Consider the following 16,809-nt stretch of genomic DNA (forward strand, 5'->3'; position numbering starts at 1 on the left):
CCAACTTTGGAGGATCATAAAGAAAAGATTAAAATGAGAAAAAGAAGGTACATAGTGCTCAGGTTCTGGGTGAGGTATGTAAAAATGTGGAAACCAAGTGAATTTTCTTCAGTAGGGAAATGATTGAACAAATTATAGAATATGGATTTGATGAACTATTATCATAGTACAAGAAATCAAAGACAGATTTAGATAAACTTGGGAAGGATTTTATGAACTGATGGAAGAGTGAAGTGAGTAAACAAAATATATAATAACTACATAATTATAACAAAAAACAACTTTAAGAACTCCAAATGGTACAATCCTGATTCCAGAATTGATGATGAAATGAGTTTCCTACATCTTATCAGAGAGGTTATGGGCTGATGATATAGAGTGATCGAGACATTTTTTTAGTCTGGGCCATTGAAATATTCTACATTTTTATACTTATTTGTTAATAGGGGAACTTATTTTTTTGCAACTGTAAGGGGTGAGAGAGGGCTGATAATGAAGCCCTTCCCTCCCAAAAAAAGAAAGAAAATGGAATAAATTTAAAAGGGACACCAATAGGGAAGTCAATGTTGGTACTGTTTAATATATACTTTAACAAGTGCAATAAAGTTTATATGCAGTCCTCTTTTCTCTTTGTATTTGGAAATGTTTATATTGTCAATGTTTATCAATTCCCTATTTTAAAAGTAAATGCAAGCCTTTATGAAAGGACTGTTTTTTAAAAACTTTTCTCCCACAAAGGGCTTTAGGTTTTAATGGGATCTGACAGTGAAGAGAGGAAGTAACTTACTTAAAGCATACCAGGCAGCTTGAAGAATTGAACCTGAATTTAAATTTGGAAATGGTAGAAGTGGTCTTATGTTACCATGAGGTCTAGCTTACTTTGAAGTCTTAGACCTTTAGTATTGCCTAAAAGTATCAAAGAGCAAAACATGAAATATTATCCAGGAAAAATAAAGTGATCAAAAAGTTAAGGCATGAAAGAAAATACCCCAGAAGAAAATTGCATTTGGTTCAAAAAGCAAATTTTAAGGAACCAAAAATAAATTAATAAACTGTTAACATCTGTTTTAGGGCTTTGAGCTTTTATTTCAACTGGTCAAGTTGCTAAATATATTGTTAAAACACCAGGGAGAGATGATGAAAGCTTGTGTTCTATTTTCAGGTCAGCTATTTTCTATTTATTGTTATTGTTTGTGAGTATCTTAAGAGCAGGGACTTTTGCCTTTTGTCTGCTCAACACTCAGCACAGTGCCTGAAAAATAGTAGGCACTTAATAAATGTTTGTTGACTATAATTTAAATGAAAAAAAAAAAAACAACAACAACAAATGAACAGCTGACAGAAAAAATATATCATTAAGAATTTTGCCAATCCATATTATTTTAATTCATCCTCACTTCTTGTTAAAAGGAGTTAGTATTCCTAAAACTAGCTTATAATGTTAACATTCACTTTTTAAGACATCATTAGTGAAAAGTTTTTGAACTGGCAACACTACTCTACTGTTCATAAAATAACAGTTTTAGAGTAGGAAGGAGCCTCAGAATTTTTCTGGTTCAACCTTTCTTTTTTTATCGATGAGGAAACTGAGGCTCAGAAAGGTTTCATGACTTGCCTAGGGTTTTCCAAATAGTAACTATCTGAGTTAGAATTTAAAACTAGATCTCTAATCTGGAACGCATGTTCTTTCCACTACACTACAATGTCTCCTTTACCCTTAGCCTACCCAGATCATTGTCTGGGGACATTATCAATCATCATCTTTTGTCTTGAGTCATGACAATCTGTTCATCAGTTAGATAACCCTTAGAAATATCATATGTCCCTGTGAAAAATGAATGATCCATTTAGGGTTGATCATTGGGTTTACCAAATTCTTTCACCAAAACTGGAATAGTATGTCTGTAATAAATTAGAGTAATGGATGGTTAATTCACATTTCTGGAAAATAGCAATACATTGGCAAAGGAATAAATTAGTATCATCAACATTCTAAATTTTTCAAAAATGATTTTTACTTATTTGATTTTGCTACATTTTTCTGTATAAATAAATAGCACAGTCAGCATTACATAGAGGAAGAAGAGAGAGGAAGAATTAATGAGTGTTTTCCTAAAAACTACAGTGTCTCATATCATTTTAATAATAATATTTATAGTAGGTAATAAACAAGGGCAAGTAGGTGGTGCAAAAGATGGAGGACCAGGTTTGGAGTCTTAAACACATACTAGCCATATAACCCTAGGCAAGTTAGTTTCCTCATCTGTGAAATGAACTGAAAAAGGAAATGGAAAATTATCACTCCAGTATCTTTGTCAAGAAAACCTCAACTGGATTCAACAAAGAATCACACCAACTGAAATAAGTGAACAACAAATAGGTGTTAGTGTTCTTAACTTAATCTAGCAGTAAATTAAAAAAAGAGTATAAAGAAACTAAAATATATCAGAGTAAAATTTACACAGAAATTAATTAATTTTTGTGGCTGTGTCTGGGTTTATTTAAAGCTATATAATTCCACTTCTCTCTAGATATTTAAGCACAGAATTCTCAAATTCCCTTGTAATTAAGTTACATAAAATAGTAGAATTTCACACTTCCAAGAGAAGATAAATGATAAGATACATTTTTAGCAATACTTTAAAGGAGAAACGATTGGACAGTAGCAGTCTTTAAAGGAAATGGGAGAGGCAAATAGAAAAGAAGGAAGGAAGGAAGAAAAACAAGGCCTTAATGCAAGAGGAAAAGGCAAAGAATATTAAAATCTTTTTAGGCCTGTATTGTTACTTTTGGAACTCCAGAGATGTACGCCTTTTCCAATTCCTATGGTTGGTTTACAATTCCACTTGGCAATAGCTGTTGCCAAGGCCATCTTTTTCCTAAAACTTTTTGTAGTAAGTTAATATTGTTTTATCTTCCAGAATTCTTGATCTGTCTTAGTAATTGTTAGTCATTTTAATATCCTCTTGTAGGTACCCATCTTACCTGGCACCTGAGGTCATTGCACAAGGAATCATCAAAACCAGTGACCACACATCAAGTGAAAAGTCATTGCCTTCTGGCCCCAAATCTGATATATGGTCCCTTGGAATTATTTTATTTGAACTTTGTATGGTATGTAACTAATAGCTAGGTTTAAGGGGACTATTAGACCAACAAAAAAAGTTTTTATAGTTTCAGTATAATATTTTTGCAAAGCAAGTAGTACAAATCTATTTTCATTTCCTACATATATAAATGAGGGAGAAAAATCTTATTTTTAAATTGATTTGACTTTTAAAAAATTACATAATTTTTATATATACTGAGTTCTTTGCATAGTCTTTGCATAAAATCTCTGCAGTTTTAAACTATGTGAATGTTAATATTAATTTAATTAACAAGTAATTAATATCAACTTAGCCAGTAAATGTTAATAGAAAACAAACTATTATTAATATTTATTAATATCCTTAATTCTTAATTAAAATTATTAAAAGCTTTAGTATAATTTAAGCATTATTACTTAAAACTGCATTGAGATTTTTAAGAACACCCTATCTTTGCATCTCTATTAGGAATTCTTCAAAATATTTTGAAAATATTATTTAATCAATTCTTCTAGTTTCTGTGTTCTGCCTGTAAACTGTTACTTCTTTCATTTTACATAGATAAAAACTACAATTGAGGAATATCAGTTGTTAATGAACCTTGATTTTTTTCCCAAATTAGTTGTCTTTTGAATCTGTTCTGCAATGCCGTCATTGAGGTCATTCTACTTTATAATTCCATTTGGCTTAATAAACTTACATTTACTTAAACTTAAGGGAGCCATTTTTCCCTAATGGTAGTATTAAGAAGAAGAATAATTCATGTGTTCAAGCTCTTTATGAACCAAGTTTCATTTGACTGTTAATATAATCTTGGTCATTAAAAATAGCTAGGAAGTGCATGAGGCATCTTTCAGATCCATCTTACTGACTCTCAAGTTCAAGTTCAGTTCACTATTCACTATGCCATACATAATAGCATAGTACCACCTTTTGGGTTTTTATTTTTATCATTTTTTCTATAGCCTTTAGAATAGTACTTACCAAAGAGTAGTTAATTAGTAAATGCTTTTTCGATTGAATTGGATTGAATTGAATTGAATTGGGCACTCTTTCCACCAATTCCTTTGATGATGAGCCTTACCTATTAATGATCCTTGGATGACAAACAGCTCATTATGGCTGGTACCACACACACACACACACACACACACACACACACACACACACACACATAAATATAAATATATATATATATATAAAACCTTTCCAGTTTGGTAGGCCCTACTAAAGCTTCCATATCTTGGTATGGCCTTTGGAAACTCAAAGTAACTTTCATGGCACAGTGAAGAAGACAAAGGTTGTAGAATCACAGAATCTTAAAGTTGGAAGAATCACAGAGGTCATCTTTAGGCCAGAGATGTCAAACTTAGGACCATGGATAGCAGATTAAAACGTCATTGGGAAATGTTTAAGAATATCAATAAAAATATAATTTAATATGGATAATGTTAATTTGTGGCTTACTAAGTCAATATGTGGCCCACAGGTATCCTTGAATAGGTTAGTGACCTCTGTTTCTATTTGTTTGCACCACTGGTATATGGAACATCCGATGAGAAAATACCCTCTATCAGTGCAAGCGAGCAAATTCTCTTAGAGTCTTAGATTATTGTCTATAGCACTGAGAGTTTAGGGAATCTGCCCAAGGTCACATACAGACATTATGTCTTGGAGGAGAAATTTAAACCCAATTCTCGGCTTTAAGACCATCTCTCTATTCATGATACCAAATTATCCTCCATTTATTTTTAGCAACATGTCTTTTTTCTTTTAGAAATGATATTGTTTGGATAATATGTGTTCTGTCACCAAACATAAGGAGATTTTTGAAATATTTAAATTGTATTTTTACTTTGGTTTTAACTAGATTTAATAAGAGGAATGGGATAGTAATAGAAAGCCTAACTAGAAAAACCTAGAGTTATTGCCTCTATTCAAATCATTTTAAGTTAAAAAAAAAAAAACCCTTCTGGGGGAAGGGAGGGAAGAGAACTGTAACCATTTGCTTTCATTTTCTCATTTAATAATTCATTATTTCATTTAGGGAAGAAAGTTGTTTCAGGGCCTGGATATTTCCGAAAGGCTAAAGTTTTTGCTTACATTAGGTAAGTGTCACAAATTTGATATTCTATCTCTTGTTCCTGAAATTATTGCTCTTGACTTGTAGGACTGTGTTAAGAACACTGGATTAAAAGTTTCAAGTCCTAGGTTCAAAGTTAACCTTAATATTTACTATATGACTCATGGCAAATCATGTAACCAATATAGTTTCAGTTCCCTTAAATGTAAAGTTTTACCATATATACTACATATAGCAGGGCCATGTGTTTGCATTAAAATTGATAGATGAAAAGAGAGTACACAACCAAAAATTAATCAGTAAACAGGCAATGATAAGGCACATACCTAATTACATAACAGATCTGTATCCCAAGTCCAGAAATGGGTTTAAATTGCAAGTGACATAAATAAAAGTGTATAAACTTGTTCTATACTTAAATCCAAAGGTTTGTCAGTAGCAAGAATTATTTTTCCATTGTCTAAAATTGTCTACAGTACCTGGTTCTATCTCTCAGAAACATCTTAATAATTCCCAGGGAATATGGCTCTCTGAGAAAGTGAACAAGAAAGATTACACAAAGTGATTTATATGTGATGTAAATGCAGAAAGAAAAAAAATATATGTGTGTGTGTGTGTGTGTATGTATATATATATATATATATATTTACATGTATGTATGTATGTATAAATGTTCTACAGGAAAAAATTCCATGCTTTCATATATTCTGATTTGTGTTTTTGGAGAGAGGAAAGGCAATTCTTATAACCTATGATTTCATTAATGTAGGGAATGAAAGATGAGTAAGATCTCCTTACCATTACAGGTCAGGGTTTGTTCTCCATTTGCTCTGTAAGTTTTAGAAAATTGCCTAAGTCTCCAAGAAATTCAGTTATTTGTCCAGAGTCAAACAGCCAACATTTATCAAAGGCAAGGGTTGAACCTGCATTTTCTTGAATTAGAGTAGGAAAGGCAGAGAAAGGGAATGAGCATTTATCTGTGTGCCAGCAACTACTATGTGCCAAGCACTATGCTAAGTGCTTCACAAATATATCTCATTTGATCCTCCCAACAATTCTGTGAGATAGGTGTTATTATTATCCCTATTTTATAGTTAAGGAAACTGAGACAAATAAAGGAAAGTGACTTGTCCAAGATCACGCAGATGTCTGAGGTCAGATTTGAGCTCTCTATCTGTTCCACCTAGCTGCCCCATATCAAAAAGCAGAAGCCTACTTTCTAGTTCACTCTCTCATTGTCTCAGTGTGATAATTTTTATGCTAGCCTTTATAAAAAATAATTTTCAGTCTTCATTTTTTAAAAATAAAATAGATTAAAAATTCACAAATTTTAAGATACAAAAGGGTCTGGTGGCTTGTAAATTTTTTTAATGCATGTCTTTTATATGCCTTAATAAAGTTTTCTTTTCATTCTCATGACTTTTCTGTTCTAGGTTGTATGGATGATACTTTAACAGTCTTGGCTGAGGAACATGGTTGTCTGGACATTATAAAGGTTAATAAGGAAATAAAAGAGATTCATTTAATATAGCTTTTTTAAAAATCAGATATTTCTCTCTTTTTACTTGTATAATTCAAACAATTTCTTAGGAACAAGTTAATTTCCAATAGCATGATATTTTAAAACTATTCTTATTTTAGTTCTATGGGTTTTTTTCCCCCAAAAAATTTATAAGCTATTTTAGCATATTCACACACAATATAAAATAAATAAAATGTACAGAAAATGAGTACATAATCTGGGTTTTTTCCCCTAAATTAAAGACTTATATTATGTGAAAAGAACTCGCCAAAAGCTTAAGAGTAATAAAAAACTTTAAATAATCTTTTACTCTTTTTTTATTTTCTAGGAGCTCCCTGAAAATATAATAAATCTGTTGAAGAAATGCCTTACTTTCCACCCTTCTAAGAGGTTAATAATTTTTAAAATTTCTCTTAATGCCGATGACAATAATATTTCTGATCTGGGACTTGATTAAATTGATACTGGGATTAAAAAACTTAATTTGGCAGATTTTATTTTCTTAAGTGGAATAGAACTGTTTACTCATATATTTGTAGCATTACAAAAAAGACATCTTTGAGAGTAAATATTTGGAGTGCAGTATTTCCTTTTGAAAATTGCAAAACACTGCTCTTGTGAAGCAGCAGCATATCTATCACCTCTTTTTCTGCTTTACTTTTTGCATTGATTGATTACAGAGAAAACAAATATTGAAATGGAATCTTAATTCCTTCACATCTGAGTGGAGTGTAACCTAAACCATCCCAGAAGGGGAAAGAGAGCAGTATCAAGGCAACTAGGTGACCTAGGTAGAATATTTGGGCCTTGAGTCAGGAAGATCTGAATTCAAATCCAGTCTTAGACACTTACTAGCTATGTGATCCAGAGTAAGTCAGATAGTCCTTGTTACCTCATTTCCTCATCTGTAAAATGAGGATGACAATAACAATACCTCCCTCTCAAGGTTTTTGTGAGGAACAAATGAAATTATAATTGTAAAGCACTTAGCACACATCAAATTCTTTAATTATTGTAAAGCATTATATAAATTTAAATTATCATTTACTCTAATGTTTCAGATTTTCTGCAGTACTGGTCGAGTGACTTGTCTACGTGTATCAAAGACAGGATTCTGAAGCTAGTTCTATCACCTATCCTGTCACTTCAAGGCAGTTCTCTAAATCCTAACTTACACTACATGCATTAATTTTCATTAGGGAGCACCATCACTTAAAGTTCCTTACTGATGGTACTCCTCCACAAATCCCCAAACACTTCAAATTAGCCTCCTCTTCATATCTTAACATGCTATCAATTGCTGTAGCCAGAACAATTCATTGCCTGGTATCCCACCTTCCAGTGATGAAGTTATTGAGTTACTCTGTAATTTTAACTATTTTGCTGAAATGTATGCTCTTCTAAGAGAGGAATTTTAAAATCTCTTTTGTTTTTATTTTATATATTAAATGTATCTCTCAAGGCCAACTCCAGATGAATTACTACAGGACAAGGTATTCAGTGAAGTATCACCTTTATATATACCCTTCTACAAACCTGCCAGTCTATTCTCATCTTCTTTAAGATGTGCTGATTTAACTCTTCCTGAAGACATTAGTCAACTATGTAAAGGTAAGGCATGGGTAAAATAATATATTGGGGCCTCCTTTAAAGAAAGCATGTTCATTTCTGTTTTTAATTGGCAAACCATATAGTAGCAACTGTGTATTAATGAGATTTTTATTAATAGTTAATTATTTGGAAATAATTCTTTCTGGAGATGCTTATGATTCAGATTGAGATCTGCTAATTACCAAAGAATTGAAAAATGAGGTGATATCCATCAGTTGGGGAATGGCTGAATAAGTTGTGGTATATAAGGTAATGGAATATTATTGTTCTATAAAAACTGATGAACAGGAACAGCTAGTATGTGTAGTGGATAGAGCATCAGCCCTGAAGTTAGGAGGACCTGAGTTCAAATGTGGACTCAGACACTTAACACTTCCTGGCTCTGTGACCCCGGGCAAGTCACTTAACCCCAGTTATCTCAGGAAAAAAAAAAAACAAACAAACCAAACCAAAACAAAACAAAACAAACAAACAAACAAACAAAAAACAATGAACAAGCTGGTTTTGGAAAGGCCTGGAAAGATTTACGGGAATCAATGCTGAGTGAAATAAGCAGAATCAGGAATATATTATACACAATAATAGCTAGAATATGTGATGATCAACAAGAAAGACTTGATTCTTCTCAGTGGTTAAGTGATCTAAAGCAATATCAGTAGACTTTGGACAGAAAATGCCATCTCTATCCAGAAAAAGACCTAAGGAGACTGAATGTAAATCAACACATACTATATTCACTTCTTTTTTCTGTTTTTTTATCTCTCCCATGGGTTTTCCCTTTTGATCTGATTTTTCTCTTCCACCATGATTCATAAAGCAATGTATGTTAAAAATAAAAATTAAAAATAATAATTATTATTATAATAAAATTAAATTTTGTGACCTGATTGTGAAGAGCTTTAAATGCCAAGAGGAAGAGATTGTATTTGATCCTAATAAGGAAGCCATTGATATTTATTGAGAAGAGGAGAGACATTAGAAACTGTTTAGAATAGGTTGTTAAGAGGGAAAACTAGAGACCAGGAGCCCAATGAAGAGGTCATTTCAGTAGTCCAGACAAAAGGTTCTTAATGTTTGAAATTGGGTGGTGACTGTGTAAGTATAAAGAAGAGATGTTGTGAAGGCAAAAATGACAAGATTTCTCAATTGTGAGTAGCATTGTCTAGTAAGGGAGAATAGGGAATTTAGAATAAATTAAATGTGCTCAGGTTATGAAACTATGAAACTATCGAAAATATGAAATTGGAAAGATGGTGATGTCTTAGACAGAAATAGGGAAGTTTGGAAAAGGGAAGATTTTGAAGAGAGAGATAAATGAGTTTTGTTTTAGACATTTTGAATTTGAGATACCTTTGGGACTTCTTGTTTGAAATATTCAATAGTTGAAGTACAGAAGCTAGGATTTGCTATGTAGATTTGGGCATCATTTGCAAAAGGATAATGATTAAATCCATGGAATTAATGACATCACTAAGCAAGAAAATAGAAAGAGAAAATAGGTCCCAGAACAGAGCCTTAGGGCACATGCATTGTTAGTGGACATGGAATGGATTCAGCAAAAGAATTTGATTAGAAAGGACAGAATGAAGAAGGAACAGTAAAACAGACCCAGAAAAGAGAGATGATCAAGAAAGAGTTGTCAGCAGCATCAAATGCTCTGGAAAAGTTGAAAAGGATGAGATCTGATAAAAAGCCATGAAAATGACAATTAAGAGATCATGGGTATGTAGTATTCTCTTCTTTCTAAATTATAATGGTTCTCTCTGGGAGCAAGTTTCTTGGGGAGGTTTTCTGGAGGCAGCCTTAGTTTCCGTTCAAAGTAATCACCTCAAATGCAGCCAGGGATTAAAGTACAATCCTTTATCGTCTCTTCCAAAATAGACCAATTAGCTTTCTTTGGTTCCAAGAGCCCTCTTTGCTAGTTTTTGCCTCTGCCTCTGCCTCTGCCAGTTTCAGCCTCTCTCAAAGGTTGACTCCTCCAAGAGAGTGGGATTGTGGGAGCTATGACTTGTGAATCTCTTGAACTTGTGAACTCTAAAGTGTGAGCTAATGTGTGAACTCCAGAGGTGTAAACTTAAGTATATAAGCATTGTTTCTATCTATTCCAGTGAGTTAACACCTTGTTTCAAGTTCTGGCCCATAACAGATAGATAGATAGATAGATAGATATAGATAGATAGATAGATAGAGTGTGTGTAGGTATATGTATCACGCACAACCACACACATATATATCTATATACACACATACATATACCTACATGCATACATATACACAACACACATATATGTGTGTGCATATCTAATATGTATTTAGCCATATGTACACATTCATCTAAAACAATATTAATATAGGTGACATATAATGTAAATTTCTCTCTTATTGAATCTTTAAGTGTGATTTTGTTTGAAGTCAATGATTACTAGCCTACTTTTTTTTTCTTATGAATTCTGCTCCTGATCCGTGTTGTAGTGTCTCTATGATATCTTATTTCCTATCCCTGCTAACTCTTATACTTTAATTCTGCTCCTTAACTTACCTTGTTATTTCTTAACCTTTCCCCACCCTTTCCTTCCCTCTTTATCCCATTCCCATTAATCTACACACCTTATCTCACTCCTTTTAATCTAAATATCCTTCTGTACCCCACCTTATTCTTTGTCACCCTTTCTCCGCCCCCTTTATTTATTTCCCATTACTCTACACACTTTGTCCCACTGCTATAAATCTGTACATTTTCTCCCCTCTTATTTCTTTATAGATTTCAGAGAATGCTGTACCCTTCATGACATATTATATATATGCTTTTCCCTATTTAACCCATTCCTGATAGGAGTAGGTTTTCAGAACTACCAGCCTTCTTCCCTCTTCTGCATCTCATTCATATAACTTAATTACTTTTTTTTGCCTTTTCCTAGACAATTTTGTTTTTTGAGTCAGATCATACTTGACTCTGCCTCCAGTTTTACTTTTGAGCTTCCCAGTTAATCTTAAACATTTGAGTTTAGTCTTTGAAATTAAGCTTTGATGTTGGGTCTTACATATTAAATTTTCTAATAAGTTTAGGTTTGATTGAGACAAAGTCCTGAAAATCTTCAATTTTGTTCAGAGTCCATTTGTTTTTTGTTTAATATTACAGTTGTTTTGCTAGATATGATATTTTTGGCTACAGGTCTAGTTCTTTTGATTACTGATATTTATTATTCCAGGACCTGTGGTCTTTTATTGTAGCTGTGGATAAATTGTGCACAATTCTAATTGTAGCTCTAGCATATTTGAATTGTTTTTGTTTTTGTCTTTTACAGAATTTGCCCTTTGATCTGGGAATTTTGAAATTTGACAGTAATATTCCTATGTGTTTTCCACAAAAGATCTCTTTGAGATGGTGATTAGTGGATTTTTTTTCTATTTCTACATTTCGTTCATGTTCTATCACTCCAGCACAATTTTATTATTATTATTATTATTTCTTCCATTACTGTATCAAGGTTCTTCTTTTTGGTCATAGGTTTCAAGTAGTCCAATTGTTCTTGTATTTTCTCTTCATGATTTCAACTCCAGATCTGTGGTTTTTCTTATAAAATGTTTCATATTCTTTTCTATTTTTTCTTTTTTTGTATTTTGTTTTATTATTATTATTATTATTTTTGTCTCATAGCTTCACTGATTTCCCCTTTCTTTATATTTTGTTTTGTTACTTTTTGGTCTCTTATAGCTTCACTGGTTTTCCCTTGCCCAATTCTAATTTTCAAAGAAATATTCTCTTCTTTAAGTCTCTGAATCTCATTTTGTATTTGGTTAATTTTTTTTTTTTCATGATCTTGTTTTTCTTAGGTCATTTTTTATTTTATTTTATTTTTTATTGTTAAGAATTGCATTTTTATTTTATTAATTTTTTTAAATAGCTTTTTATTTACAAGTTATATGCATGGGTAATTTTACAGCATTGACAATTGCCAAACCTTTTGTTCCAATATTTCCCCTCCTTCACCCCACCCCCTCCTCTAGATGGCAGGATGACCAATAGATGTTAAATATATTAAAGTATAAATTAGATACACAGTAAGTATACATGCTTAGGTCATTTTTAAAAAAGTTTTTCCTCAATCTCTCTCATATGATTTTTGAAGTCTTTTTTGAGATCTTTTCTAAATTTTTGTCCTCTGAAGATAAAGTTGGAAATATTTCCATTATTATGGGAATAAGGAAGATCCAGCTTTATCTTCAGAGGACAAGTAAAAAAGCTTCTTCTAACACTAAAGAGTAACATTAAATGGCTATCTGCCCAGAAAGAATTGAATCCAACTAACCTCAGGGATCCTTTCTTACTGTTTTTTGTAGAGCTAGCCTGGAGGTATTTATAACCTACACAGATTAAACCCCAGACCTCAGGGTCTATCTTTAGGTCTTATTGGGTTATCCCAGAAAAACCCCTGTTCTACTCCAAGTCTTTTTGATTTTTTATCAGTCCATGTTTATCCTGAGGTGCAATTTTTTCTGTTTGTGGGGTGTTGTGACCAGCACAACACAAATGAACTAATGGTAGTTGAAAATAAGGACAAGAGATTGCTAATAGTTCAACACAGTCATTTATTGAGAGAATTTATGCTGCTTATATACCTTAAAACCATAGGTTATCATGAAAAACATTGTTCTGTGACCATTCCTGGTCTGTAATGTCTGGGCTAGCTTTCTGGAGGCTCTCTGGATGGACCTTGATCTTAGCAGGAGAGTCACCATGAGGATGGTCAAGGATAGAGTCTGGAGTCTGAGATCAAGCTCTAGTACACACTCTCACTCAAGTCTGCTTATTTCAAGTCCTCTCATCCCTTAAATACTTTAGTACAATTACATCACTAATTCACTACAGCACACTGAGCACCATATCACACTAAGTACTAAATATATGTAAATTAGAGAACTATTATCTCATCAGTCACACTGAGTAAACACTCTGTTTTAAGTATCTTTGTTTCAAGTATATTTTTCACAGAGTTCCCCAATATCTGCTGTCCTCTGCAATGGTCCCTGTTTTCTCTGATCTGATTCTCTAAAGCATGTTATTTTCTGGAGACTCAATCTTGCGTAAAGTTCACAATGCCCCAGAAAATGTGTCAGGACTTTATGTTTTCTCATGATTTCAAGCTTAAATGCACCCTTGATTTATCTTAGGAGGAGGGGAACATCTCAGTTACCAAAGTCTCTAGCTTCCTGGAAATTCTCTACCTCTTCCCCCTTTTGTTTATGGAGGTGCTCTCAAGTTTTGAAAGTCTGAGATCCTGCCTGCAAACATTCTCTGCAATCTTTTAACAATGGTCAGAAAACAACCTACAATAAACATAGGTCAACAGATTCAGATACAAATAAGTAAAATTACAACTGTGAGTATAATTTCCTGTCCAATGACATTGAATGTCTCTTGTGCTCTTAATCCAATCAGCAATCCCTTTGAGCAGTCTGATCAGCTTCTAAATTTTCATGAGATTATCTAACATATGAGCAATCTTTTGAAAATCTTCAATGTCCAATGTAGCATTTGAATTTCCCTATAATCCATCAAGGCAATTTCTAATTTATCCCATTCCCACTCTGACTCATTGTATTCCTAGTGAACCTGTAATCACACACCAATCTTTGTCTACTCCTCAATATTTCTACTTGTCCTATCTCAAGGACATCCTCCCTTAATTGATTTAAAGCTTCATAAAATTTCTTATTAATTTTATTCTGAACCCTTTAGAGATGTTCAAAGTAAGTTATGCAAATAGCTAGCTTGAACCACTTGATTTTGAACAGTGGTTACAGACATAGCAAACAAGTCACTAGAAGCTAAAATGAAATTAATGCAATTATACTAAAAACAACACATGAAATACATTTTTTCTTTCCACTTTTGTTGAGCAAATCACTCAGTATAGATAACATACCATATGAAGGCTTCATAATAACAAACACAATACTGGTATTATCCTTACTTCCTATGCATTCAGAAACCTTGCATTCCCTGCAAGTAACATTATAAACTCCTTCTATCATTGTTATTGTCACTTGGCCAATTTCTCCTCGTATGAAAGTATGATCATTCCCCAAACATGCCTGCACAGTAGAATTATATGATATTCTTATTTCTATTCTGACAATATCCGTTTATAGGGCCAAACAGTAACATGATTTTCCAAACTTGATCATTCTCCTTTTGATGATTTCCCCACCAATTCAGTTTGAGGTATCTCCTATGCATATGTTGATTATAAGAGTCATTATGCCAGGATACATAAGTCTGATTCCAAATTGTGTGACGAAGTTTCTGCTGTGTTCTGCAGTCTAGAAAAGGAGGATCAGCTTCTTTAGAGTCCCATAGGTCCCGATCTAAAACAGGGTGATACATGAATTTCCTAACTGGGAGTTGTTGTTTCAGAGTTCTGTCCCATTATACCCATAACAGTAGTTGTTAGATTGAGGAAATATTGTATTCTTTGTGGCACTATGGATTTAAATCCTTTTTTATGCAATTGGAGAGTTGCAACATTCCTGATAGCCAAAAGCCTGTTAAAAGGATCATATTTATAACGAAAATGAATAAGTTGTATCAGCTCTCAAAGCTAGTAGTAACACATAGGTGTGTGGGACAGGTCAGGTGCAAGACCCCCTTCCCAGTCCAATTAACTAATCAGAAACATCATCAGGTACAAAGAGAAAACATTTATTTAATCCTTGCAGGGAAAAGCCCAGACACACCTAGGAGCCATCTCAACTCCCGCCATGTGCACCTGGAACCTGACCTGCTTCCAGCTTGTCCAGGGTTTAAAATCAAAAGACACAATAAACTAACAGGATGTAACCATCCTTGACCAATGATCACTAATGCTGGCTACCTCCCACAGGTCATGTCACTTCCTGCAACTTCCTGTATCTCAGGTTCAAAGTTCATTCCTCCAAAGAGTAAATGACCTCCCCCAAGGTCCCAATTCTGGAACTAGGGAATATGTAACTCAATACTGAGAAATACTTCATCCAATCAGTCCCATTCATAGGGAAGGATCTTTCGCAAGTCAGGTTTTTTACTATTTAACTCCCCTCCATGCCCATTAATACCAAATTCCTTAACTACATATTGAGATCCAATACCATACAATAGAATTTCAGGGATGTATTCTCCCCATCCAACTACTGTCACCTAAGGTGGGCTTTTTATAATGCCCCAGAAGGTTTTGGGTTTTCTTTCTTCTGATTTAAGTTGTGGTAGGGCCAGTTGCAGGAACCATGCTGCTCTATTCTCCTGGTGGTGTTCTTTTATTTTCATGTGCTAGATCAATTTGGACAGTGTGGCTATATCTTTCTAGCATCTACATATCTCCTTCATCTGTGGAAATATAAAGAAAACCTCAACTCCAAAGCTTTACCTTATTCAGGGCCCCTCCATTGCCTGTTGACATCCTTCTACATAACATACCGTGATGGGAGGGCCAGAACTAGCCCTTTAATCTTTTCTGTTCCTCTTTGTGTGAGGAAAATTGATGTAATGAAGAAAAAAATAAGTCACCTGGGGTCTGGGACATATTATTCAGTATGAGATAATTAATGGTATATAGTGCTTTAACAAGTCTGTTCTTGGGAGACTTCTCCCTTTCTTTTTGTTATTAAGAATGACTTTTAAAGATCTGTTCTTATGCTCTACCTTTCCATTTTTATGGAAATTTTTATAATGTTACACAAAGAGAGCATCTCAGAAGAGAAGGCCTGGGGGCCTTTCTCTTTGCATGCTTTGTGTAATTTTCTTTGATGTTTCCCATTCACTATTAATGATTTAGGGGCCATTCCAGAACCTTGGAGACATTATTGTAAACATGCTGTAGAAATACTCTTAACTTATTTTTCTTAGACCTTACTCTCCTTTTTAATGTAACTAACTGTAAAAGTTTTAAGTTCTTTCCCTTCATCTTTCACTCCTTTGATTATTTGTCCTCCCATTGTTTTTCATCTTCTTTAGCTCTGAAAAATGAAAATAAAAATGAGTCATACTAGGAACAACCCTGCTAAAGCCTTCCCCTTACCTTGACTAAGGTTTTTTGACCTTTGGCTATCTGACTATCATTTTCATCGCCAATGCCGGTTCCTTTTTAGATCTTTGCTTCCCTTGTGGGCTGCTTGACGAAAGCAATGCCTGATATAATCAGAGCCTATCATGATCGAGGTCCCACATTGGGAGCCATTTGTTGTGACCAGCACAATACAAGTGGACTACTGTTGGTTGAAAAAAGGACAAGGGGTTGCTGATAGTTCAACAGAGCTGTTTATTGAGAGAATTCATGCTGCGTAAATACCTTAAAACCATAGGTTATCACAAAAAGCATTGTTCTGTGACCAGTGCTGGTTCCTATTTTCTCTGATCTGATCTCTGAAGCATGTTATTTTCTAGAGACTCAATGCCCTAGTAAAGGTGCCAGGACCTTATGTTTTCTCATGATTTCAACCTTAAATGCACCCTTGATTTTTCTTAGGAG

At 33.6% G+C, this 16,809-nt stretch overlaps 1 protein-coding gene across 3 annotated transcripts in view; it reads left to right on the forward strand.

The window, feature by feature from the left end:
- TBCK (TBC1 domain containing kinase) overlaps positions 1-16,809 on the forward strand; it is a 640,231-nt gene that overhangs the window by 72,519 nt on the left and 550,903 nt on the right. For all 3 annotated transcript variants that reach the window (XM_051967429.1, XM_051967428.1, XM_051967430.1), the window contains 5 exons: positions 2,973-3,114; positions 5,137-5,197; positions 6,606-6,667; positions 7,023-7,084; positions 8,157-8,305. In XM_051967429.1, coding sequence (XP_051823389.1) covers positions 2,973-3,114; positions 5,137-5,197; positions 6,606-6,667; positions 7,023-7,084; positions 8,157-8,305 — 476 coding nt within the window. The remainder of the gene's footprint in view (positions 1-2,972; positions 3,115-5,136; positions 5,198-6,605; positions 6,668-7,022; positions 7,085-8,156; positions 8,306-16,809) is intronic.

This window comes from Antechinus flavipes, chromosome 6 (assembly GCF_016432865.1).
Source record: "Antechinus flavipes isolate AdamAnt ecotype Samford, QLD, Australia chromosome 6, AdamAnt_v2, whole genome shotgun sequence".
In the NCBI taxonomy this organism is placed as follows: Eukaryota; Metazoa; Chordata; class Mammalia; order Dasyuromorphia; family Dasyuridae; genus Antechinus; species Antechinus flavipes.